At 35.4% G+C, this 25,000-nt stretch overlaps 3 protein-coding genes across 9 annotated transcripts in view; 2 read left to right on the forward strand and 1 right to left on the reverse strand.

Annotated features, from left to right (window-relative positions):
- Positions 1-7,277, forward strand: part of LOC144980219 (uncharacterized) — a 50,571-nt gene extending 43,294 nt beyond the window's left edge. For all 6 annotated transcript variants that reach the window (XM_078927802.1, XM_078927807.1, XM_078927805.1 and 3 more), the window contains exons 8-9: positions 1,398-1,587; positions 3,335-7,277. In XM_078927802.1, the coding sequence (XP_078783928.1) occupies positions 1,398-1,587; positions 3,335-3,500 (356 nt within the window). In that variant the 3' untranslated portion in view covers positions 3,501-7,277. The remainder of the gene's footprint in view (positions 1-1,397; positions 1,588-3,334) is intronic.
- Positions 7,278-9,074: 1,797 nt separating this feature from the next.
- On the reverse strand, positions 9,075-15,021 carry LOC144980220 (uncharacterized). Its single transcript, XM_078927808.1, has 3 exons — positions 14,713-15,021; positions 11,931-12,156; positions 9,075-10,935 (listed from the first exon to the last, which is right to left on the reverse strand). Exons 2-3 carry the CDS (start codon positions 12,139-12,141, stop codon positions 9,593-9,595), a joined length of 1,554 nt encoding a protein of 517 aa, XP_078783934.1. The 5' UTR covers positions 12,142-12,156; positions 14,713-15,021; the 3' UTR covers positions 9,075-9,592.
- A 4,868-nt stretch (positions 15,022-19,889) lies between these two features.
- LOC144980221 (uncharacterized) overlaps positions 19,890-25,000 on the forward strand; it is a 56,135-nt gene continuing 51,024 nt past the window's right edge. For both annotated transcript variants that reach the window (XM_078927810.1, XM_078927811.1), the window contains exon 1: positions 19,890-20,072. The gene's annotated coding sequence lies outside the window, so the exon portion shown is untranslated. The remainder of the gene's footprint in view (positions 20,073-25,000) is intronic.

Consider the following 25,000-nt stretch of genomic DNA (forward strand, 5'->3'; position numbering starts at 1 on the left):
TAGGCGACGGTGTCTCACATTGCCTCGATGCCTCGAGGAGGGGCGTAGTTTGGTTTTTAAGGCAAGAGATATTATTTTTTAAGATGGGAAGATTGTCTTGTGATTAACTCTATTGACTTTGGATCCCAAGATCTGAGCTTTGAAATTGTTTTGGGGTTTAGTTGTGCTTTTCTCTTTCTTTTTGGTTATTCCGTTTCTTTTGATATTGTTGTTGTTGTTGTTGTTGTTGTTTTGTTGTTGTTGTTGTTGTTGTTGTTGTTGTTGTTGTTGTTGTTGTTAGTGGTGGTGGTGGTGGTGGTGTTGTTGTTGACTTTGTTTTTATTGCAGTTATTATGCTTTTATGTTTATTTGTTGAGTTCAAAAAAAAAAAAAAATTAAATTCTTGTTTCGTTATTCTGTCATGTTATATTGTAGTTGTAGGCGCCCTTCTATCAGCTTGGCTCAGCGGTACGGTCTTTGATTTGTACTCGAAAGGTACCGAGTTCGAATACCCGATGTGTGGCCTTGAGCAAGTCTCCTCGCCCTAGCTCAGTTTTGCTGCACTGCACTGCGGCTGATGTCTCGGTTATTCCACGACCCGGTCTCCCCGTAGAATAGATCCTTAAGACAAATTTCCCCTATGGGCTGAATAAAGGGAATTTTATTTATTTTCTTTACTTATTTATAATAGAATGCAGTATATGCATTGCACGGTACTGTGCGGCTCTGTGGCCTTGCGGTATGACATTCGCTTTCGGATCGAAAGGTCCTGGATTCGAGCCTCGCTCGGTGCTTAGTTGAGTCCTTGGAAAAGCACTTTACTCAAATTCTCTCACCATACTCAGGTTTAAAATTAGTGCCCGACCGTTAACAGCATTGTCTCTGTCGGAAAAAGATTATAATAACGCCCAATAGACGTCATGTCTCGTCCTACATGTTAAGTGTTGCTTCTGGCAGGGGATCCCTTGTAAAGCGCTTTGGGTTTGTTTTTTTTGTTTGTTTTGTTTTTAAGGGTTTTAGGGCGCTTGCAACACATTTAGGTCAGTTCAGCGCCAGTTAACTGCTTTGAGCACGTTTAGTGGATATTGCTCTATATAAATGCTCTAGTTTTTGTTTTTTTAATTCTCTCCTTACCAGCCATTTTCAGGATTTTCAGCAAAACTTCACACCCAACTAACACAAAAATATATTTTTTATCCTTCAAACACAATAGCAGCAGTAAAGTTCTTGCCATAAATAATTTCTGTAGCAAAACACGCTCTACAACACACTGTTCTTTTTTTTTATTATTTTATGATGTACTAAAGAAAATGTTGGTTGTATCGTAATGAATGTGACGATTTTCCTATAGTTGGTAAAGAGAGGGGTAAAAAAAAGCTCTTGTTTTTACTGTATCCCCTTTGTCTCTCACCTCGTAGCATTTTCCTGGAAGAGAGCAGTAGCCAGATCCTCCATCGTTCTGTTCCTCCTGTTTGTGGCCGAGTCTGTTCCTAAGATAGGCGCCATCATGTCGCTCGTTGGAGGAAGCGCCAATCTTATTGTCATGCTTATTGCACCAGTCGTTCTTTACCTCAAGTTGTGTAGCATTGCAGGGGACTGGCCGAAAATGTAAGATGTGGTTATGAATAAATTTAGATAACATGTGAAAATTGTGTGACCCAGATAGATAACAATAGCGAGGGAACCGGAAGGACACAAAGATAGCCAGATATATAGATAGATAGATAGATGGATAGATAGATAGATAGATAGATAGATAGATAGATAGATAGAGAGAGAGAGAGAGAGAGAGAGAGAGAGAGAGAGAGAGAGAGGATAGATAGATAAATAATCAGATAGATAGATAGATAGAAAGACGCGTAGAAAGATAGATAGATAGGTAGATGAATAAATGGATAGATGTATAGATAGATTAATAGATAGACAGCTATATATATATATATATATATATATATATATATATATATATATATATATATATATATATATATATGTATATATATATATGTATATATATATATATATATATATATATATATATATATATACATATGTGGGTAGGTAAAGAGATAAATAGATGGATAGATAGACATATAAATAAATAGATATATAGAAAGATAGATAGATAGATAGATAGATAGATAGATAGATAGATAGATAAATAGATAGATAGATAGATAGATAGATAGATAGATAGATAGATAGATAGATAGATAGATAGACCGACAAATAGATAGATAAATAGATATATAAATGGATAGATAAATAAATAGATAGAAATATAGCTGAATAGATACATGGATACGTAACTTGATAGATGAACAGATAAAGAGATTGATAGGTAGATAATGGATAAATAGGTAGATAGAAAGATATATACATAGATAACTATATATAAAAAGATAGATAAATATATAGATAGATAGACAGATAAGATAAATAGATAATTAGTAGATAGACAGACAGACAAATAGATAAATAAATAGATAAATAGATAACGTGATAAAGATATTTATGGATAGATAGGCAGATAAAAAGATATATAGAAGGATGGATAGATGGATACATAGATAGATAAATAAATAAATAAATAAATAGAGAGATAGATAGATAGATAGATAGATAGATAGATAGATAGATAGATAGATAGATAGATAGATAGATAGATAGATAGATAGATAGATAGATAGATAGATAGATAGATAGATAGATAGATAGATAGATAGATAGATAGATAGACATAAATATAATATTTGAATTACTTTTGATTCCTACACATCTGTTTCATGCCTTTTAATTTGGGCAATCTTCATGGAGTGAAACCGTGGCCGCTCCTTTAATAATAAAGTCGAGCACTTTTATCTCGTGGCTTTTATGTTATACCTTATAGATACATAGATATGTAGATAAATAGATAGATAGATAGATAATTAGATAGATCAATAGATAGATAAATAGATAGATAGATTGGTATATATATATATATATATATATATATATATATATATATATATATATATAGACATACAGACTAATAGATATATAAATAGGTAGGTAGTTAGTCAGGTTAACATATAGATATAGATAGATAGATAAATTTATAGATAGATAAATAGATAGATAGATGGATTGATAAACTGAAAGATTGAGTGAATGATTGATTGAGTGATTGATTGTTGGATTGATTGATTTGTAGGTAGATAGCTAGATTGATAGAATTATAAATAGATAAACGTTTTATTGAAAATAAGAGTAGAATATTATTTGATATTGATATTTGAAGAAAAAAAAATGACTAAAATAGTTCTAGACATTTGATTGAGATTAGAAGAGAATTATCTCCTCTTTTTTTCAGACATGTACCACTTCACGTCAAAATTTTATGCGGAGAGATCTTACTGGCGGGAACGATCATCGGTGTAATATCAACATACGGAAGTGTTCTTTCGCTATGGGGAAATAGTTCCTTCACTCTGCCTTGTTATCTGAATATGACGGCCGTGGAAGAGAGCTTGTATTGAAATGTGTGTTCCTGCTAACTCATCTTTTCCAGTTGAAGCAATCGTCAACAATAATAGGCTTCAACAATCGTGACGTCACTTCCCTCGAGATGACGCAAAGTAGCTTAGCAACCGGTTGTAAACTATCGGAACAATTGCGGACGCCCTTATGAAATACTTCTCCGATGAACATAAAAGTTTATTCAGAGGAGAAAAGCATTATAAATCTGATCATATTTTGACTTTTGTACATTCTGATCACATGGCATGTGAAAAAGTTCTAGCTAGCATGAAGAATAAAAAAATTCCGATTTGCTTGGTTTAGAACCAAGCTGCTGGTTGCTGGGCGGACGTGACATCAGACTATTAATTGAATCCTATTCGTCGTTTCGTGGAAACGTTCTTTCCTCGTCGATGTTCGAGCTGGGAGAAGCAGAAATTTCTGATGTTTATTCTAAATCAGACCAGTCTTTTGAACATTTAAAAATTACTAGTTCTTATGAGATAATCCAAGTAGTCGCCATAGTTAAATATATGGTCTTGTGGTATGACACTCGCTTTCTGATCGGAAGGTCCAAGGTACGAGCCTCGCTCGGCGCATAGTTGAGTTCTTGGAAAAGGCTCTTTTACACAGTGTTGTAATATCGCCTAACAGGCGTCATGTCTCGTTCTACATGTTATGTGTTTGCTGTTGGCCTTTTAAAGCTTTTTGAACACTTTTATGGATATTGCGCTATATCAAATCTCAAAAAGCTCAAGTCTTTTTTTTTAATCAGTCCTGTCTTTTCGTACATTTAAAAAATCGTACTTTTCAGGTGTAAAATGAATGCCTGATCGTTAACAGCGTTGTCCCAGTCGAAAAAATTGTAATATCTCCTAACAAGCGCTATGTCTTGTTCTGCATGGTACATGTTGCTGTTTGGTCAGGAACCCTTTGTAAAGCGCTTTGAGCCCGTTTAGTGGATATTGCGCTATATAAAAGCTCAAATTTAACTTTAATAATCAGCAAGCTAATCTCACCAGGATTAAATAACAATTCTAAATCATAAAAATTTCGAGGCCAGCATCAAACTTTCATTTGTGACCCTCCGTGTCAAAGCGGTATTATGTCGGGATCCACTCGGTTAGGGAAATTGAATTCTTTGCCACAAATATCAAACTTGGGTTTAATTTCTGTACGTTATGCTGGAGTATAAATACTATTTCTTTCTTTACAAAAACTTCTAAGGTCCAATTTCTCATCATTCTATCTCTAAATTCACTTTTTGGGGTCTGAATCATTCCGACATAATACTGTTTTGAGACGGAGGGTCACATTTTCAATCAGTTTTAGCCACTTAAAAACGCGTACTCAGCTCTGAAAATGGAGCCACACATTTCGTAATTCTAAGAAATTTTCGTAGTTGTAAGCATGTCTGTTAAATGCTATGACAAACTATCCAGAGAGTTGCAACTGCTGATGGTTTCACACTGCAATTCGATGGAGATCTATCCAAATAACAGCACCATGTGGTGGTTACACTACAATGATTTGAAAAGTATTGAATGAAAATGGATATAGCGGCTTCACAAAACCCTGAACATTGATAAAACGTCTAAAATCCAGGCAGACGTCAGAGAAATATTTTAAGTGATATATTAATAGTTTTATTATTATTTTTTTTTGTAGTTGGCTGAAGAAGGGTTTTGAGCCTGAATTGTTTCTTGTTTGTTATGTATTTTGATCTTTTTTGAAGCTGTTATATTCATTGTTTGGTTCATCACTCTTTGCAGTCCACAGCTTCTAGCAGCAATTTGATTAGAATGGCTTTACAGTCAATCCAGTCAAGGAAGAGCCTACATTCATGTACTATCGCGGAAATGCTTGGCAACTGATAAATGTGGAACCGGTTGCTTCTCAGTCTTCAGACTTTACTGCAATGAGTGCAAGTGGAAGAAGCCGCCAGTCCCCGCTGTTGCAGAGTGGCTGCTTATAGACAGGTCCTGGACTACAGTGTGTTAAATGCCACCCATAGCAAACTAGAGGGTTCTGCTGTCACCCATTGTGACCCCTCGTCTCAAAACGGTATTATGTCGGGATGGACCAGGTGCTAAAAAGTCAAATTATAGTTAAACTGGTCAAAAATATGAAACGTTGGTATTTAGCACAGTAAAATATGATATTCCTTCTCCTCCATAAATCATATAAAGTCAACTTAAGCATGATATTTCTGGCTACATATTCCATTTTCAGCATCTTAATCATCCCGACTTAATACCGTTTTGAGACGAGAGGTCACAATGTCAATAGATGTCAATCACGATTAATGCTTTTTTTGGGGGAGATTCTCCTCTCAGATGGGATCAGAGACGTTGCCTGACTTCTGCCCGTCTTCATCATCATCATTGCTTGTCTCTCCAACACCGAACCCACTCCACAGCATCTGGGGAGAATACTCTTAGGTCATGACCTATGCAGCTGGGTCTGGGTAGGGTTCCTTAACTCCCATAGTGGGCAGGGAGGCACTTACTGTGTCTTCTATCCCCCTATAGATAGTATGCGCTTGGCTAAGAAGCTCATAACATTGCCACCCGGAAGTATAACGGACCAACACACAAAACTGTGTGTATCCATCAACGTTTATAGTCAGGTTAATACAGTTCAGTGAGCATTACTCACAAACGCGGATGGCAAAAAACAATAACAAAGACCTGAGTGACGTCATCTTCGAACTATCTATATCTGTTTTCCAACATGCTTTCTGTCTTTGTCTTGGAATGAGAGTACTTGGTTTTGTCCAGGCCCTGGCCAGATACCCTAGCTCGGAGGGAAACAGTCAAATGTATGGTTACAGTTTAGGGAGATGATATTTTTTGTCTTGTAAATCATCTCTCTGTTATGCACTGTATTGTTTTGTTTACATATCATATATGATTTGTAAATATTTAAGTGTGTCCATCTTAGTTGGGACCTGTGCCTGTGTCTGGATGAGACTTTTAGGTGATCTCAAACTAAGCCCTTTGATAGTGTGCTCTTGGAATCTACATCTGTTTCCTATTTGAATAGTTTCCCCTTTGTCTGCCGTATTCTTGGGTGCTTTAATTGTAATTCTAGAACTTTTTACTAACCCATTCTCTTCCTGTTTACAGGCGCTGATATGACCTTAATGTTTTGCAAGCGCTGTAAAACCCTTAACTCAGTCAACCCTAACACCGACTATATCCGTAGTTTACCCGGGTCACTTTTACCCCATGCCTATTTATCACATTTTTCTGAGACAAATTATAGGCGTAGTATCAAAGCTCATGTTTTTAGTTTTTACATGTTAATGATAGTTGAATAAAACTATCTATGCACATGCTCATTTTTATAATTTATTTTACAATTTTGAAAAGTAGCAAACATCTATAGATAGTATGCAGATGACGTCACTCAGGCCTTTGTTATTATTTTTGCCATCCGCGTTTGTGAGTTGTTCTCACTAAACTGTATTAACCACACTATAAAAGTTCATGGTTACACAGAGTTTGTGTGTTGGTCCGTTATACTTCCGGATGGCAATGTTGTGAACTCCTTGGCCAAGCGCATTCTATCTATAGGATTGAGTGAGTTTAAAAACAAATACAAGTGCTGGGCTCATCCTGGCATTCTCTAAGAATGTACTCCAGCGTCTGCTCTGGGCAAACACGTGTACACTAGCTGGGTCTGAGCCAGCCCCGACTTTTTCATGCTTCCAGCTGTTCTCCTGAGTTTTGCCCGTGCTCTGTTCAGTGTTACCCACTCAGTTCCGAAGGGCACGAAATAAAATTGTTCTTCAATAACAATAGACGTTTGACTTTCTTTACAAAACGTACTGTTCTGTATCTTTCAATATAAATAAATTGTTAATTTAAAGGTATAAAAGTCAATCACGTGTGAACACGGCGTGTTGATCATTCCACTGTTTATTTCGTTCTAATCCATCTTTCGAGAGAGTCTCTGCTCATCCTTCATTCACTCGTCACAATACAGTGGCAAAACCACAGTCATCTCTCATTATCTCACACAATAATTTTTAACACTCCCCGCCTTGGAGAATATTCAAACAAAAACATTCTCATGATCTTTTGAATATATATTGGACATAAATGTATAATATAATTGTTTCATGCAAAACAATCCATGAGTATGAATACACAAAGTGTACTGTAATATATATATATATATATATATATATATATATATATAATATATATATATATATATATATATATATATATATATCAGAGGTTTGATCAACGGGTCATCGATATATATATATATATATATATATATTATATATATATATATATATATATATATATTATATATATATTATATATATATATATAATATATATATATATATATATATATATATATATATATATATATATATATATATATATATATATATATATATATATATATATATATATATATATCGTCTCGGCCACAAAAAATTTGAGTGACAATTTGTATTCTATATATATATATACATATATATATATATATATATATATATATATATATATATATATATATATATATATATATATATATATATAACAATGATATCGAAATGAGCATTGGATAAACCTTGAAGACGTAAACACATCCATTTCATATCATTGCATCAACATATTCTATACATGGATTACAATATCATTCAACAAAACCTGGATCTTTTTTCATCAGAAATCAGAATTTTACATTACATTGCTTCGTATGACATATTTAATTAAATGTATCTATTCTAAAACGTTCAATGTTAAGTTATGATTCTATAATATTTCTAGATCTTGCGTTCATATCTAGTGAATCTTTCGCCCTTAACTCACTCAACCCTAACACCGACTATATCCGTAGTTTACCCGGGTTACTTTTACCCCATGCCTATTTATCATATTTTCATGAGACAAATTATAGGCGTAGTATCAAAACTTATGTTTTTAGTTTTTGCATGTTAATGATAGTTGAATAAATCTATCTGTGTACATCCTCATTTTTAATACAATTTTTCCAATTTTGAAACGTAGCAAAAATCTCTAGGGTTGAGTGAGTTAATGAAACATTATCTTAACGTAAGCTTCACATGAAATGTCTAATATTCTAAATGAATGTAAACATTATGCTACAGTGGAATATTCTTAAATGGAAGTCGGGAGTTGATCAATATTGTCCATTACAACAATGTTAAACTAGGCCCATAAGCGGGTTTGGATATCAGACCTGTATAAATGTACACGACACGTTGACGCTGGTCAATGAACCGATCTAGCCAATAATTATCTAAATCAGCAAATGGAACGCAGTTTTCAAGATATGTCATAAAGCTGAGTTGTCAAGTAGGTTACTGTGCTATTTCTATTATGAGGGGTCCCGATAGCTCAGTTGGTAGAGCACTCGCTTCACAATCAAAGGGACTGAGATCGATCCCGGGTGCAGTCGAAACTTTTTCTGACACCCCCCCCCCCCCCCCCTGTCCAGTGGGTTTGTTAGATTTGGCAGAAAGTACTTTTCTATTGACTAACGTCCTATCCAAAGAGTAGCAGGCAATTGATGTTTTCTGTTTCACGCTATAGATACCGGTCCTTCTTTTTATTTCTCTTGTGTGAATCGTTAGAAATTCAGTTAGAAATATTTATGCTACCTTTTGCGTCAATAGATAGCTTTTTCACCTTTTCATAATCAATCTTCCTAAAGACTGGCTACACAAACACTTCTTGGGAGTTTGGAACCTGAAGAGTAGAAGATGTGACGTCATGATTTATTTGTGCTATTAAAAAATAAGTAAATTTCTACCACGTTTGCTCTGACATAAAATATAATCTCTACATACTTGGTTGGCTAAATCATGTGTTGTGTTGTCCAATACACTGACAGGTTTCCCACAATTTGGCAACGAGTCTTTGAGCACAGCTGATAGACAATTTTTAATGTAAAGCTAGAACATGTATATAGAGCAAATTCTGCTAAACATGCTCAAAGGGCTTTCCAAGGGGTACCAAGCCAACAGCAACACTTAACATATAGGACGAGACATGACGCCTTTAATGGGACATTACAATCTTTTTTCTCAGACAGTCATAACGCTGTTAAAGGCCAGGTATTCATTAAACACCTGAGTACGGTGAGACATTTAACTGCGATATAGAGGATGAAAAATAATTTTCGACTGCACTGCGGTTGGTTCGGAATCCTAAACTGCCAGAGTGAGTATGCTTACTAAGGTTAACATCATGCATAAAAGCAGTTCCAATAACTGGGGCACCACTACTACCTGGACAAGTGTCAATTTCATAGCATTTTGCCATTGGCATGGCAGTCTCCTTAATTTCCATTTCAGGTAAGCAGAAAGATTTGTTCAATTTCTTAAAACAAAATATTGTGTTTGGGGGGAACTTCTTCCACTGTCCTTGATACGATTTAACTGAAAAATGCAATTCAGCCTCTCGTGGGATTAAACAAATGAAGTCAGAGACAGAGAATGGCGTATAATCAAGAGATACTTTATATAAGTTAAACCTTTTTAACGGACAAAAACGTTCTAGAATCTTAGCGGTACTCGTGGGCAACCTAAAATATGACCCGTCATTACATTTAATGATCTTGTATTTACCGATTTCATCATCCCCTATTTGTGACATCCAGTCTGCGTTTTGGGTCAAATCTGCAACATATTCCAATGGAAGATCAATGTTTGCGTCAAATGAATCGGTAAATTCAAATGGCAGATCATCTTTTGTAAAATGGCCAATGGTAATGTGCTTGCTACCTCCATGGGGATGGGATATTATAATGCCTTTTGAATTGAAGTTACGGCAGATATTTAATTCTTGCCAGTTTTCTAAAAGGCGTACATTTGTGTCATGAGGGTCATGATTGACACACCTTAAATACGTCTTATCCTTTCTACATCGAGTTTCCACATCAGTAATAATCATAGATACTGCCTTGATATATTTGACTGTCTCCCTGTCAGGAGAGTCAAAAAATAACTCAATAGTCGTTTCCTTTGACTCCAGCTCGTCAAATACAAGATGTGTTGCTGTCCTCACTATGAACTCTGTATATCCTATCTTTGGGTCACCGCTGTTACGGCACTCCATGCATGGGCAGGCTTTGTCAGCGACAAAAGTACACTTGTCTATCAATCCTCTTCCAAAAATCACCCGCCGTTGGCCTCTCTGGTTGGCATTCGGATATGGCTTAGTCGTATATGGATAGTAGTCAGGCCTCTTTTCACTGATATATTTCACCACAATTCTCACTGTCCGGTCACAGCATTGTTTGATTCTTTCCATTATACTTTCCGATCTCCATTCTTCTGGAAGATCACTCAATTTCAATGCCTTCACGGGAATAAACGTAGGATGACCAGGGTTTTTCACACATCCGTCAAATGGTTCACCACTCTCGGGAGTCCCTAAATGGCACTCTTCAAACTCTGCAGTAACTGTAGAATGAAATGGAAAAATAATGATAGTAAATATAGTAACAATAATGATGAAGATGATGATGATGGCGGTGATGATGATGATAATAGTAGAAGTAACAGTAATAATAATAATAATAATAATAATAATAATAATAATAATAATAATAATAATAATAATAATAATAATAATAATAATAATAAAATGATAATAATAATAATAATAATAATAATAATAATAATAATAATAATAATAATAATAATAATAATAATAATGGTAATGATAATGATAATAATAGTAATAATAATACAAATAATAATGGTAATAATAATAATAATAATAATAATAATAATAATAATAATAATAATAATAATAATAATAATAATGGTAATGATAATGATAATAATAGTAATAATAATAAAAATAATAATAATAATAATAATAATAATAATAATAATAATAATAATAATAATAATAATAATAATAATAATAATAATAATAATATTATAATAATTATTAATATTATTATTATCATTATTATTATTATTATTATTATTATTATTATTATTATTATTATTATTATTATCATCATCATCATCATCATCATTATTATCTTTCTGTTGCTACCATTGACTAAACGGGAAACCTGAGAGAAAATTGGATCGATCCCGGATGTAATCCTGGGTGAAATCGAGTTTTATTTTTACCCGCGGCAGTGATCGGGTAGCTGGATCTGTCAGATGTGCCGGAAATTCTTTGCAACAGACGTGTTCCATCCTTAGATTATAAACAGTTGCCAATGTCCTTTTACTGCTATAAAAACCGGGATAAACTCTGATTACTTGCACCTTATGGCTCGGAAGGAACACTTACTACAATCAACAAAATGTCACCATTCTTCGTTTGTTTTTTTCTGACTTATGAAGGAGGCTAAAAGATTTGAGCACGTTTAGCTGATATTGTGTTATGTAAAATCTTTTTTTTTTTTCTAATATGGATTTTATGTATGACTTACAAGGGTGTTCGTCTTCAACTTGTTCATGATTTATCTGTGACGTAATGCCAGGGGGTTCGTCTTCATTGTTGTTATAATTTATCTGTGATGTTATGCCACGGTATTTGTATTCAACGTTGTCATGATTTATCTGTGACGTAATTCCAGGGCGTTCGTCTTCAACGTTGTCAAGAAGAAATTGGCGTGAGATCTTCAAAAGTGCCCCACCCATGTTTGTTTAATAATCCTAAAATAGAAAAAAAAAGGAAATATACGTTAGAAAATACAGTAAAACCTGGTTAAAGTAACGGATGAGATAATAATTATTCATAACCTTGACACGTCTGGTAGAGAAAAACGTTGGGGAAAAGTCCCTATCTCCATCTTTTCGTCATTGTTCATCCCGACCTGACATTCGTTGATATATTCCCATTGTTTATCTGGATTTATCGTTCTGACTGTTTTCATTATCAACCGAGGAAGGGTTTAGAGTCCGAAATATTACGTGTTTAGTATTTCATTCTCTTATTGTATGAAGATGTTGTAATCAGATTTGTACTATACTTTTTTACAGTTCAAACTTGCATATAACTTTTTATTCACGTTCATTTGTTATATACATTTTACAGTCTAAAGTTGCTAGTCACTTCGTATACACGTTCATTTGTACTATATTCTTACAGTCTAAACTTGCTAGTCACTTCGTATACACGTTCATTTGTACTATATTCTTACAGTCTAAACTTGCTAGTCACTTCGTATACACGTTCATTTGTACTATATTCTTACAGTCTAAACTTGCTAGTCACTTCGTATACACGTTCATTTGTACTATATTCTTACAGAATAAACTGCTAGTCACTTCGTATACACGTTCATTTGTACTATATTCTTACAGAATAAACTGCTAGTCACTTCGTATACACGTTCATTTGTACTATATTCTTACAGAATAAACTGCTAGTCACTTCGTATACACGTTCATTTGTACTATATTCTTACAGAATAAACTTGCTAGTCACTTCGTATACACGTTCATTTGTACTATATTCTTACAGAATAAACTTGCTAGTCACTTCGTATACACGTTCATTTGTACTATATTCTTACAGAATAAACTTGCTAGTCACTTCGTATACACGTTCATTTGCACTATATTCTTACAGAATAAACTGCTAGTCACTTCGTATACACGTTCATTTGTACCATACTTTTTACAGTCTAAACTGCTAGTCACTTCGTATACACGTTCATTTGTACTATATTCTTACAGAATAAACTTGCTAGTCGCTTCGTATACACGTTCATTGTACTATACTTTTTACAGTATAAACTGCTAGTCACTTCGTATACACGTTCATTTGTACCATACTTTTTAGTCCAAACTGCTAGGAAAGTCGTATTCAGGTTCGCCCATAAAACAATTTTCTTCCATTTACTTCCAATTTTTCACGTGTCTCGACACTTTGATTTTACGATGACTCAGATGGTAAAGCACTAACTTTACACGCAAAGGTATCGGCATCGATCCATCCCGTGTGAAATGGCTTATTCTTTTCAGACTATCCGCCCACTCCTGTCCACCAAACAGCGAATGGGTACCTCCAGTGTTAAATCTGACGGAAAGTTCTTTGCAATAGATTAAAAACCTATCCAAAATTAGCGGATGAAAGCAATTGCTATTGTCGGTTCAACATTATAGAAAAAGTAGCCCTTCAGAGAGAGAGAGAGAGAGAGAGAGAGAGAGAGAGAGAGAGAGAGAGAGAGAGAGAGAGAGAGAGAGAGAGAGAGTTTATCCTGGTTTAATAGAGGGAAACGGACAATAGCAATTAATTTTTACCCTTTGGATAGGACGCTATCCGGTAATCTGTGTATGTTCGATCTATTTATATCACAGCAATAGTTGGCTGTTTTCTATCGGAATATGAGGATCACGAATCACTTCAACAACTATGTAACAAAAGTGAAGAATTTAATACGCCGTCTTTTTCTATACTCAAATGGCGCTGAACACACAACTCACACTTCAAGCCAAGCTCTTTAGTCTTTTTTTTTATAATTCTATGGTTGTTGACGTCTAAGATTTCCATTATAATGTTGCCAAATATCAGAAGGAATAAAATGCCAAACAAATCTTTCTAAGCATCAATTTTTCTCCTAAAATTAAACTTAGTGCGGCCATGCGTAACTATCTTGATTTCATGTTTATAAAAACTGAACACTTCTTGCACACAAAAAGATAAAACTTCGTATAATCTAACAAATTCGAAATGAGCGTTAGTTTGTAGACTAACCATGTAAAAACAAGTGGTATGGATAAAGAAAAAATTATGTCAACATGTCATAACAAATTTATCCATGGCACTCGACTTCTGAAATAAAGCACGTCTTTAAAATTACTTTGGCATTTCAAACATCAAATTGGCAATCCGGATCAAAAGGTTATGGAGTCGAGTTAATACCGGAAATTCCCGATTATTAGTAATCTCCATCCCGAGGAAACTTGGTACAGAGAAGGAAAAAAACTAAAAACCCCCCACATAATATTATGATTTGGTTGACAGAGAAGGTGGGGGGGGGGGGGGGGGGGGGTAGAGAGAAAGAGAGGGAGAGAGGATAGAGAGAGAAAGAGAGAGGGGATAGAGAGAGATAGGATAGAGAGAGAGAGGATAGAGAGAGAAAGAGAGGGATATATAAATATATATATATATATATATATATATATATATATATATATATATATATATATATATATAAAACGAATGAATTATTTAATTTAAGAATGAAAAATAAAACAACTTACTCAATAAGTGGCTGTAGAATATACCATTCGCTAATCCTTGTATGTTTGGTCTATTAAATCACAGCAATGGTAATGGTAGGCTACTTTCAATCAGAATTTGAAACACGAATCACATTCACAACGATATATCAAAACAAAAACAAGTTAAAAATTAGTACATCATCTTTATCTATACTCAAAATGGCACTGAACAAACAGCTCATAATAAAGATGGCTTCTTTCATATATTCAGAAGTCCTCATAACATTTCATTAATTCGTTTATTCTACACACAGACTACCCGTGTTATCTATGGTTCTACACGACGCCAAGGACTGCCAATATATTTTTGTAAAAACTGCCAAACAAGTTACTGAAATTTGCCAAATAATATGAAAGAATGCCAAACTTTTCAAAGTATCAATTTTTCTCTCTAAATACACGTACAATGGAAATTTAACTCAAATTTCTTATGAGTAAGTATCTTCTTTTAATGTTTACAAAACCCGACAACTTCTTGTAAACATAAGGGTAACAATTTTTGTAATCTATAAAATTAATGTTTAATTTGTTAACCTACTAGGTAAAAATACGTGACTTGAATTTTAAAAAGTACCTTGAGAATAGCGTATTATCCACTAAACGTGCTCAATGTGATTTACACGGGGTCTCTAGCCAACAGCAACCCTCAAATTATGGCATGAGACATGACGTCTGTTAGTGTTAGGGATATTTCACATTTTTCCGACTGAGATAACACTGTTAATGATCAAGTAAGTTTGCACCGGAGTACGGTGAGAGAAAATGTGGGTAAACAGCATTTCTCAAGGACTCAACTATGCATTGCTCAGAGCGGGAATCAAACCTAGGACAAAAGAAATGCTATAACGCTTAACCAATTTCTTCCATGCAAATCGGCTTTAAATAGAAAAGCTTTTAATTTTATTGTTTGGTCTCTTTAACACCAAATTGGCAAACCTTCTTATCATGCCGAGCAGCGCTGCAATATCGGGATTTCCCGAAAATGAGATCAATATTTTCAATCACGAGCTTTTGTGCTATTTTTGTATCTAGCGGGATAAGCGGGGTTTAACCAAGGAATTTACCCAATTCGTTTCATTCTATGGGTTTAACAAATAAAAATTATTATTATTATTATTATTATTATTATTATTATTATTATTATTATTATTATTATTATTATTATTATTATTATTATTATTATTATTGGTATTACTATTATTAGGGCCCTCCCGCACTAGGACAGGACTGTCCTGGGACGAATTTGTCTTGTCCCACTGAAGATAACTTCTATTCAAAACAGGTACCGCACTAGAAGAGGACTGTCTCAGGACACACATCGCGTATCGCTTGCGAAAATGCATTATCAATATGGATGAAATAGAGGTTGCATATTTCTGTGCTTTACTACTTAAAAAAAAAAAAAAAAAGAAAGACAAAAGGAAAGAGAAAACAGGATTGGGTGCATCCTTTAATGTAGCAATGACTATGAAAAATGTTCTTTTCTCTTTTTGAGGAAAAGTTTTGTCTAAAATCCAAGCCTTATCTCCACTGAGTAAAAATGTTTTTGAATTTTGAAAATCCATTCATAAATAAATAAGTTATACAGTTTTAAAGGTGTCATTTATTTGGATGACCCTAAAAGAGGAAAAAAACGCGAAAATATGGGACGCTTTTTCGGCATTTTTTTTCGACCTTTCGTTGTATCTTGCGTAATAAGTGGATTAAAAGATTGAAACTTGAAGAGCAAATTAGGATGGTGTTTTGTAAAATACGGGAAAAGTACTCGTCATAATCATATGAAATTTTACAACCAAAAAGAAGAAATGTTCATGTATTACCTTGTCAGCGACAAAATCTCCACGCCCGGTAGTTTTAGAAATATTTTACTCCAAAGAGTAAAAATCTATTTTTAACGGTGTTCTGATAATCGCACGAGTTTTGTCGCTTGACATAATCTAAAATGACATGTTTTCTAACTGTGTGCCAACTTTCAGTCATATTCATCGATAAACAGCGTCGTAATTAATTCTTAAAAATAGCATATACGAAACGGCTTCGTCCCATATTTTGACACGAATTCGGGCACTTCGTGAGCGAAAAAGAGGCCCACAGATATGTGCGGGATAGTCATTGCTACTTTAATGACCCAAAGATTGCTCAGGGGTCAATCCCATAGACTCTATGGTGATCTCCGATCTTATCCTAAAATGTTTTTCTTGGAATCACCTCACTTTACACAGGTGCAAATGAGTACCAGCTCGCTGATGAAAGTAATCTTTGACGGACTAGCGTCCATTCAAGAGGATAATAGACGATCAGCATGGCTCGGCGGTACGGTCTTTGCTTCGTACCCGAAGGGTACCAGGTTCGATCACCCGCTCCTGCTCTTGAGCAAGTCACTTCGCTCTAGCTTAATTTGCGGCGCTGACTGCGGCTGACGCCTGGTTATTCCAGTCTTCCCTTGGAATAGACCCTCGAGAAAATTTCCCCTATGGGATGAATAAAATGAATTTTTTTTTTTTTTTAAATTTTAAACTGTTATCTGTCTGCTCAACGATACAGAAACATGGATAAGTTCCGGGCCTATAAGCTTAGGAGGCAGCTGGCCGAGTGATTATTTCGTTGTACTCTGGACTCAGAGGTTCTGAGTTCAATTCCGACCGAAGCCAATTTGTACTTTCCTAGAGCAAGAAAATTTACTCCAATCACTCACTCCATTCAGTTGTACAAGGGTACCTGTCAAGCTGAGATAGTAATCTGCGATAGACTATTGCCCTGTGAAAAGGTTTTCAAACAAATACGGTAATTGCCCGCTTCACGCTATTGAGACCGGGATAACTCCTGCATAATTGGCTACAAGGCTTTAATTGTCTTACAACGAACAAAAGAAATTCCCGAAATAGGTAAAGATAATTGATCCCACAAGTTACCAAATAGATGTGCGACCGGTTTTAGACACGTTACTGCTGTGTCACAATGTGTGACACTTCTTAAATTATGTTTATAAACATACGTTATTAAATTTGCGAAAATGTTTATGTTGCTATGCATTCTGTACATGGTTTCATCACACAGAATTATTTTTTGAATTGTTCTTGCTTTTTTATATTTATAATTGAAATAAATAAATAAATAAATAACAATTTGAAATTGAATGTAAGCTTCAGTTTGATATACGAAAACGGATAAAATGGACGTTTCGGGTTTCCCCTTTATCAACAAAACAGGATGAATGAAACACGACAGACGAATGAGATAATGTGGTAGTGGCGTTGTTAAGATGCATAAACAAAAACGTTGATGGGCAGGAAACAGTATGCTACTGTGTGAGGAAGCACGAATTAAAATAGAGCAATAAAAATTTATAAAAGGTACGCAATTAATTAAGTCAAAAGAGGGGAGGCAGGGAGGAACTGTGTAATACAGTATAAAAAGTGAAAAAAAAAAAAAGAAGTGTAGACTTTTGTTTGGAAAATGAATATACACTAGAATTGGAAATAAATACAAAATATAAGGGATGTAGGTATTAGTATACTCATCAGTGGCAGTAGCAGCAGCAGAAGCAACAACAGAACTTTTAGTAGTAGTAGTAGTAGTAGTAGTAGTAGTAGTAGTAGTAGTAGTAGTAGTAGTAGTAGTAGTAGTAGTAGTAGTAGTAGTAGTAGTATCATTAGTAGTAGTAGTAGTAGTAGTAGTAGTAGTAGTAGTAGTAGTAGTAGTAGTAGTAGTAGTAGTAGTAGTAGTAGTAGTAGTAGTAGTAGTAGTAGTAGTAGTAGTAGTAGTAGTAGTAGTAGTTGTTGTTGTTGTAGTGGAGGTAGTAAAGAAATAGGAAAACAAAAATTTCTGAAGTAGAAAGATGAAAAGTTGACTGTAGGGATGCAGAAAATGAAGAGTCTGGGACTTTTCGTCCTAGTGCGGAAGGCTGCTATATTTTTCTACTATCGCAAATGATATGAACACGTACACGGGACTTTGACAGTCCTCTCCCGTTGATTTTGTAGCATTTCACAACTGCTCGGGACACAATAGGACTGTTTTGTCCCGTCCCTATAGGTGCGGTAGGTTTCACTTTATTACATATTATGTTATAGATTTGATACAGGACTGTCCCACTGTGCCAGGACAGTCCTGTCCTAGTTCGGTATCCCTCTTATACTTCCGGATGGCAATGCTATGAGCTTTTTAGCCAAGCACATATGCTATCTATAGTCTGATTGATATAATTTAGTGAGAACTACTCATAAAACTGGCTGGCTAAAATTAATAACAAAGTGCTGAGTGACGTCAATTTCGTCCCATCTATAGAAGGACGTCACTCAGCTTTCAGTTATATAATATGAACTAAATTTGCAGCTATGTGGTCAAGTGGCATGACACTCGCCTTCGCACTGGAAGGTCCAGGGTTCGAGTCCCGCTATCGGCGGCATAGTTGAGTCTTTGAAAAAGGCTATTCACTCACAATCTGTCACTATACTTAGGTGTAAAACGAGTACCTCTGTCGTAGCACTCTGTCGTAGCACTGACTGTCCGAAAAATATTGAACTTTTATTGTTGACCTCGCGTCATGTCTCGTCATGCATGTTGCTGTGACTACGGACACCTTGTAAAACGCGTTGAGCACGTTGAGTGGATATTGCACTTTATAAATGGTCGAGTGAGATAAGAGTACCCAGTAAAGCTCTGGATGAGCTAATTCTATTCTCTATATTATGAGATATAATACGACCAGTCCCGGCGTGCACATGTTTTCAGGTCTGGTAACCGAACGCAATTATGAGCCTGGTTTAACATTGCTGTAATGGACAATAATTTGCGTTGGTTTAAGCGTATTTTCATTGCAACAATGAGCCTATAACAATTTGGGTTATCAGACCTGCAAATAAATGGACGTCGACGAGTCCCTTCATCATTCCCCATTTCTTCGGTTATTCCCCTTGAATTTGAAATGGTCTAATATTATGGCTGAAATAAAGCAACTGTGTTTAAAACACAGTTTTATGATTAATTGCATTATTTGTTTTATTTAAAAAATGTTGCTCGGACGTCTAAGATGAATTTTTTTGCGAAATTATATTGTTCATGCTTTCTTAATTCAATGAGTTTATTTTCCAATGTCTCCTCTCTGTGCTTATTTCCCTTGTAATATGAAACGCAGCTCTCTGATTGGCGAACGAGGTAGTCGGTTCAAAATTTGAAACCGAAAGGAAGCAAGAGTTCATAGTTCACAGTAAAACACTCAAACAAATGTTTGTGTTTACATTGTTTTAGTTTTAGGTCCAGATTAGTCTCATATTTTAAAGGACTTTTATATAATTTCATGAGGTCGGCTTTTCGAACGGAAATAAGTAAAAGCTGAAGTAAGTTCTTTTTTTGTTGATGTTTTTTTCTTTTCGAAGTGGTAATTCGGACTCGAGCCTGAATAGTCTACATATTAGATTAGGTACTCTCTCTAGGTACTGTACTATCTATCTACTATTTATGTATTCTTTATTAGGTCTCCCGTGACTATTCGCACTAAAAACTACATTGTGCTTCCCATGAGTATCTTACTTGTCTTGGTGAACTTGAATGTAGTATGAAGTGCGCAAAAACAGAAGGTAGGCCTAGACAGAAATTTGAGAAATTCAGTATTCAGACTGACACTGACACAGCTGACTGATACTGATACTGACATTCATAGACATAGATTAGAGTTAGGTAGATAGTTTGATATTTAAAAAAAAAAATGAAAGTAAATATTTTTTACATGGGGTGAGAATCGAGGTAGCCGGCCCTTTACTGATACTGATACTGATACTGATACCCCTTAATAAATAAAGGCTGCGGTTATTCAGAGTCGACTCTGAATAACTGTCTACGGTTATTCAGAGTCGGGGAGTCCACTCTGAATAACTATAGACAGTTGACTCTGAATAACTGTCTACAGTTATTCAGAGTCGGGGAGTCGACTCTGAATAACAACTGTAGACAGTTATGAGTGATGAACTTCCAGTTACCAACCACACGGTTTTTCTGGGTTTTTTCTTCTCTCCCACCTGTTTAACCCTACGGGAAAAAATCGTTTTACTTTTTGGTATTTTCTTGTCTCTTCTGTCATGGCAGTTTTTTGTATCGGTGATTTGCATTGCGGCCGCAAAATTTGCAATTTTTTGCAAATTGTCGAGATTTTGCCAAAAAAAAAAAAAAAAAAAAAAAATAATTAAAAAAAATAATGTGGGACCAGTGATGATAATCTTCCGCGGATTTCTGGGATTTTAGGATTTGTTCATAAATGTTCCGTTGTTTTTTGTCATATCAAACATTTTCTTCTCAGGGGAAAAAAACAAACAACAATAATATGCCTTCTATCATTTTTTGCCACCTCTGCTCAGTTGCATGAATTTTGGTGACACTCCTTTATTTATGACGTTAGTCTAGACACGCTGGCGCCAAATGTCAAAGGCAGCACAAGACAATGGTGGCCATGAATGAGAAGGTGATCGAAAGGGAAGGGGATGGAGCAAATGGGTGTAAATATTTGTGTACTTTTTAGCTGTAACATGATAATACATTCATTTGACGATTTTATAAGGTTTATAAGCGTGTCTTTTTTTTTTCTTCCTTTTAAAGTTTTGTTTTGTCTTTGTTTGATTGTTCTGAATTTGTTAATAGAATTCATTACAACTTGTGTCTAATTATAAAACAATTAAAAAAAAAAAATCAATTCATTAATTCTCTCTCTCTCTCTCTCTCTCTCTCTCTCTCTCTCTCTCTCTCTCTCTCTCTCTCTTCTATCTTCATATTACGTTTATAGATATCATTTGGTAATAGAGAGATAATAAGTTAGGCTGATCGATTTAAGAAATGGTTGTTTATAAGCTAATTTAAATTTGCTTTGTTGATGGAATATGTTTTGCAATTGATTAAAGATTCTTATTTATAAGCGACTGAAGTTGAAAAATCGCCAAGTTTTAAGAATTTGGCACTAAAATTGCCAAAGTCACAAAATAACCGTAGTAAACTGGTATCACATTGAAAGAAACTCATCTCGCAAGAACTCAACTCGATAATTCGATAGGCTACTCGGCTCTAAATATCTGTACACATGGTTATCCAGGGTCGACTCTGAATAACCATCTACAGTTATCCTGAGTCGACTCTGAATAACTGCCTACAGTTATCCAGAGTCGACTCTGAATAACCACTTCGTAAATAAATAAAGCAGGTTTACTTGTTGATAGTTACTAGATTATAATATAACATTATCATTATTATTTTCATTTGCATCAATTGTATATAAATTGTCAAAATAACTAAGATAAATTCGTTTGAAATTTGCTGCCAAGGGAGTCCGAATAACCATGGGAGACTATTCAGACAGTCGCAACCTTTTTAAAAAAACACTGTGATTTGAACCCAGGATTCGAACCCACAATGTCGATTCTGGTAAAAGTTCCAGGGCAGACGACTAAACCATTCGCCCATGACACCCACTTCGAAGTCGACGAATATTGTGTATATGATAATGATATGTAGTAACAACTGATTTAATGTTGGTTAATTTTATGTTTTTATAGACATTTTATTAACTTTCCTTATTTCTATGTGCGTTGGGAAACATTCCATATACTGGAATGTGGATAATTGTTTAAAAAAAGAGAAGAGTTGCAAATATGTGTCTGGGGATAACAAAATTTGGTTATCCAGACAGGTGTCTGGGGATAACGAATTTTCATTATCCCCAGACAGGTGTCTGGGGATAATGACAGCCTTTACAAAAAATATTTCGACCTCACTCAAACTCAAAGACTGTGGAGGAAACAAAAAAATGTTCTGAAACTTGAAAGTGAAATATCTATGTCTATACGTCTAGTATTTGAGTTTGTTCCTGCGCACTGCCCACGGTACAGTTGTCGTAGTCGTAGGTAGTCTGATTCTAATTCCAGCCTATGGGCAGTGTGCCGATTCCGATTAGGCTGTAAACAGAGTGCATTCAATTTGCTCTTCTGTTCGTGAATAATTATAGTTAGTAGTGTGTTATAGTATAGTAGACGCTAGACTTTCCTCTAACTTAACTCTAATTTACTCACAGTCACAACAATCAACAAGCACTGATAAAACTCTACCACTACCAGCAAACAACGTAGGCTAATCTAAAACTCATGGATGCAGGATGGCTTTTTGTCAAGCCAGTATCCCCTTCCCCCCCCCCCCCCCCCCCCCCCCCCCCATCATTATCAGAGTGCAAGCACCACAGTCGCATCATCACCACTCCCACCACCTCCACATCATTATCACTATCACCACATCATTACTACTACTACTACAACCATCACTAGCACCACTACTACAACCACCACCACATCATCACAATCATTAACACCACTACTATGCAACCACCACCACATCATCACAAGCATTAACACCACTACTATGCAACCACCACCACACCATCAATACCACCACTACTACAACTGCAACCACCACTATATCATTGACATTGTCATCACACACACCACTACTACAATCACCACCACCCCTTCATCATCATCACAAGTAATACAACCATCACCAACACCACACATCATCATTCATCATTTCTACTATTTCTATTACAACCACCACCATCACATCATCATCACTACCAATACTATTACAACCACAATCCACCACATCATCATCACTACCAATACAACTACAACCAACACACACCCGTCATAATCACCACCTCTACAACAACACCCACATGATCATCATCATCACCACAACCACTACCACAACATCGTCACTTTCACTACTTTACTACTTCAACCACCGTCACCACCACATTATCATAATCATCATTACTGCAAATACTATTATGACTACCACCACCATCTCATCATCACTACAACTACTTACTACAACCACCACATCATTGTCATTACCACTACTACTAGAACCACCGCCTACATCACCACAGAATCATCACTACCATAACTACCAGGGCTGAGAATCTTCCGCCTAAAGGCGGATTTCCGCCTAAACGGTGTTTTATCTCCGCCCATCACCATCACAATTCCGCCTTCTAAAAAGACTCACCACAACCACTACATCAACATCCCTATCACCATTACTACTACAACCACCACCACATCATCATCTCTACCACCACCACCATCACTACTACAACTACCACCACATCATCATTCCTATCACCATTAATACTACAACCACCCGCATCATCATCCCTTCCACCACCACCATCCCTACGACAACTACCACCACATCATCATCCCAACCACCACTACTACAACAACCAACACCACATCATCATACCTATCACCACTACCACTATCTACAACCACCACCACATCATCATCCCTACCATCACCACCACTACAGCTACAACCACTACTACTACAACTACCATCACATCATCATCCCTCAGTGATGATAATCTTCCGCGGATCCGCAGAATTCCGCGATTTTAGGATTTTTCAGAAATTTTCAGCTGTTGTTGCTGTGTCAAACATTTTCGGCTAAGAGGTAGTTTAGCTGAAAGATCACCAATATGTCTTTTGTCATTTTTTGACACCTCTGCTCAGCTGCATGATTTTTGATGACATTCCCATGCCCATGACATTAGTCTAGACACATTGGTGCCAAATGTGAATAGTGATACAGTACCCATGGCGGCCTTGGATGAAAAGATGATCAAAAGGGAAGGGGATGGAGCAAATGGGTGTCAATATTTTTGTACCATTTAGCTTTGTACTCCTTTTTTTGTTTGTTTGTTTGTTTGTTTGTTCTGAATTCAATTGAATTCATTACAACTTATCTCTAATTACCAATTAAAACAAAAATCAGAGTGGTCTCTCTCTCTCTCTCTCTTTCTCTCTCTCTCTCTCTCTCTCTCTCTCTCTCTCTCTCTCTCTCTCTCTCTCTCTCTCTCTCTCCCTCTCTCTCTATCTATCTATCTATCTATCTATCTATCTATCTTTCTATCTATCTCTCACTCTCTTTCTTTCTTTCTTTTCCATATTTTATTTCTCAGCCATCTAACTTCACATTATTATGTTTATAGATATCACTTTGTAATAGAGAGAAAATGCAACAGTAAGTTTGGCTGATCGATTGAAGTAATAATTTTTTTAAAGGCTTGATTTAAATTCGCTCATTTGATGGAATATGTTTTACCATTGGATAAAGATTCTTATTTATAAGCTGCATAACCACAAGGTTGCAGTAATACACACACACTAGCCGTGTTTGTAGTATTAAAAAATACCTCCTTTTGGCCAAAAGTTTATTATAATCTCTTGAT

The sequence above is a fragment of the Berghia stephanieae genome, chromosome 9 (genome assembly GCF_034508935.2).
Source record: "Berghia stephanieae isolate SIO BIC M18660-M18661 chromosome 9, UCSD_Bste_1.3, whole genome shotgun sequence".
Classification (NCBI taxonomy): domain Eukaryota; kingdom Metazoa; phylum Mollusca; class Gastropoda; order Nudibranchia; family Aeolidiidae; genus Berghia; species Berghia stephanieae.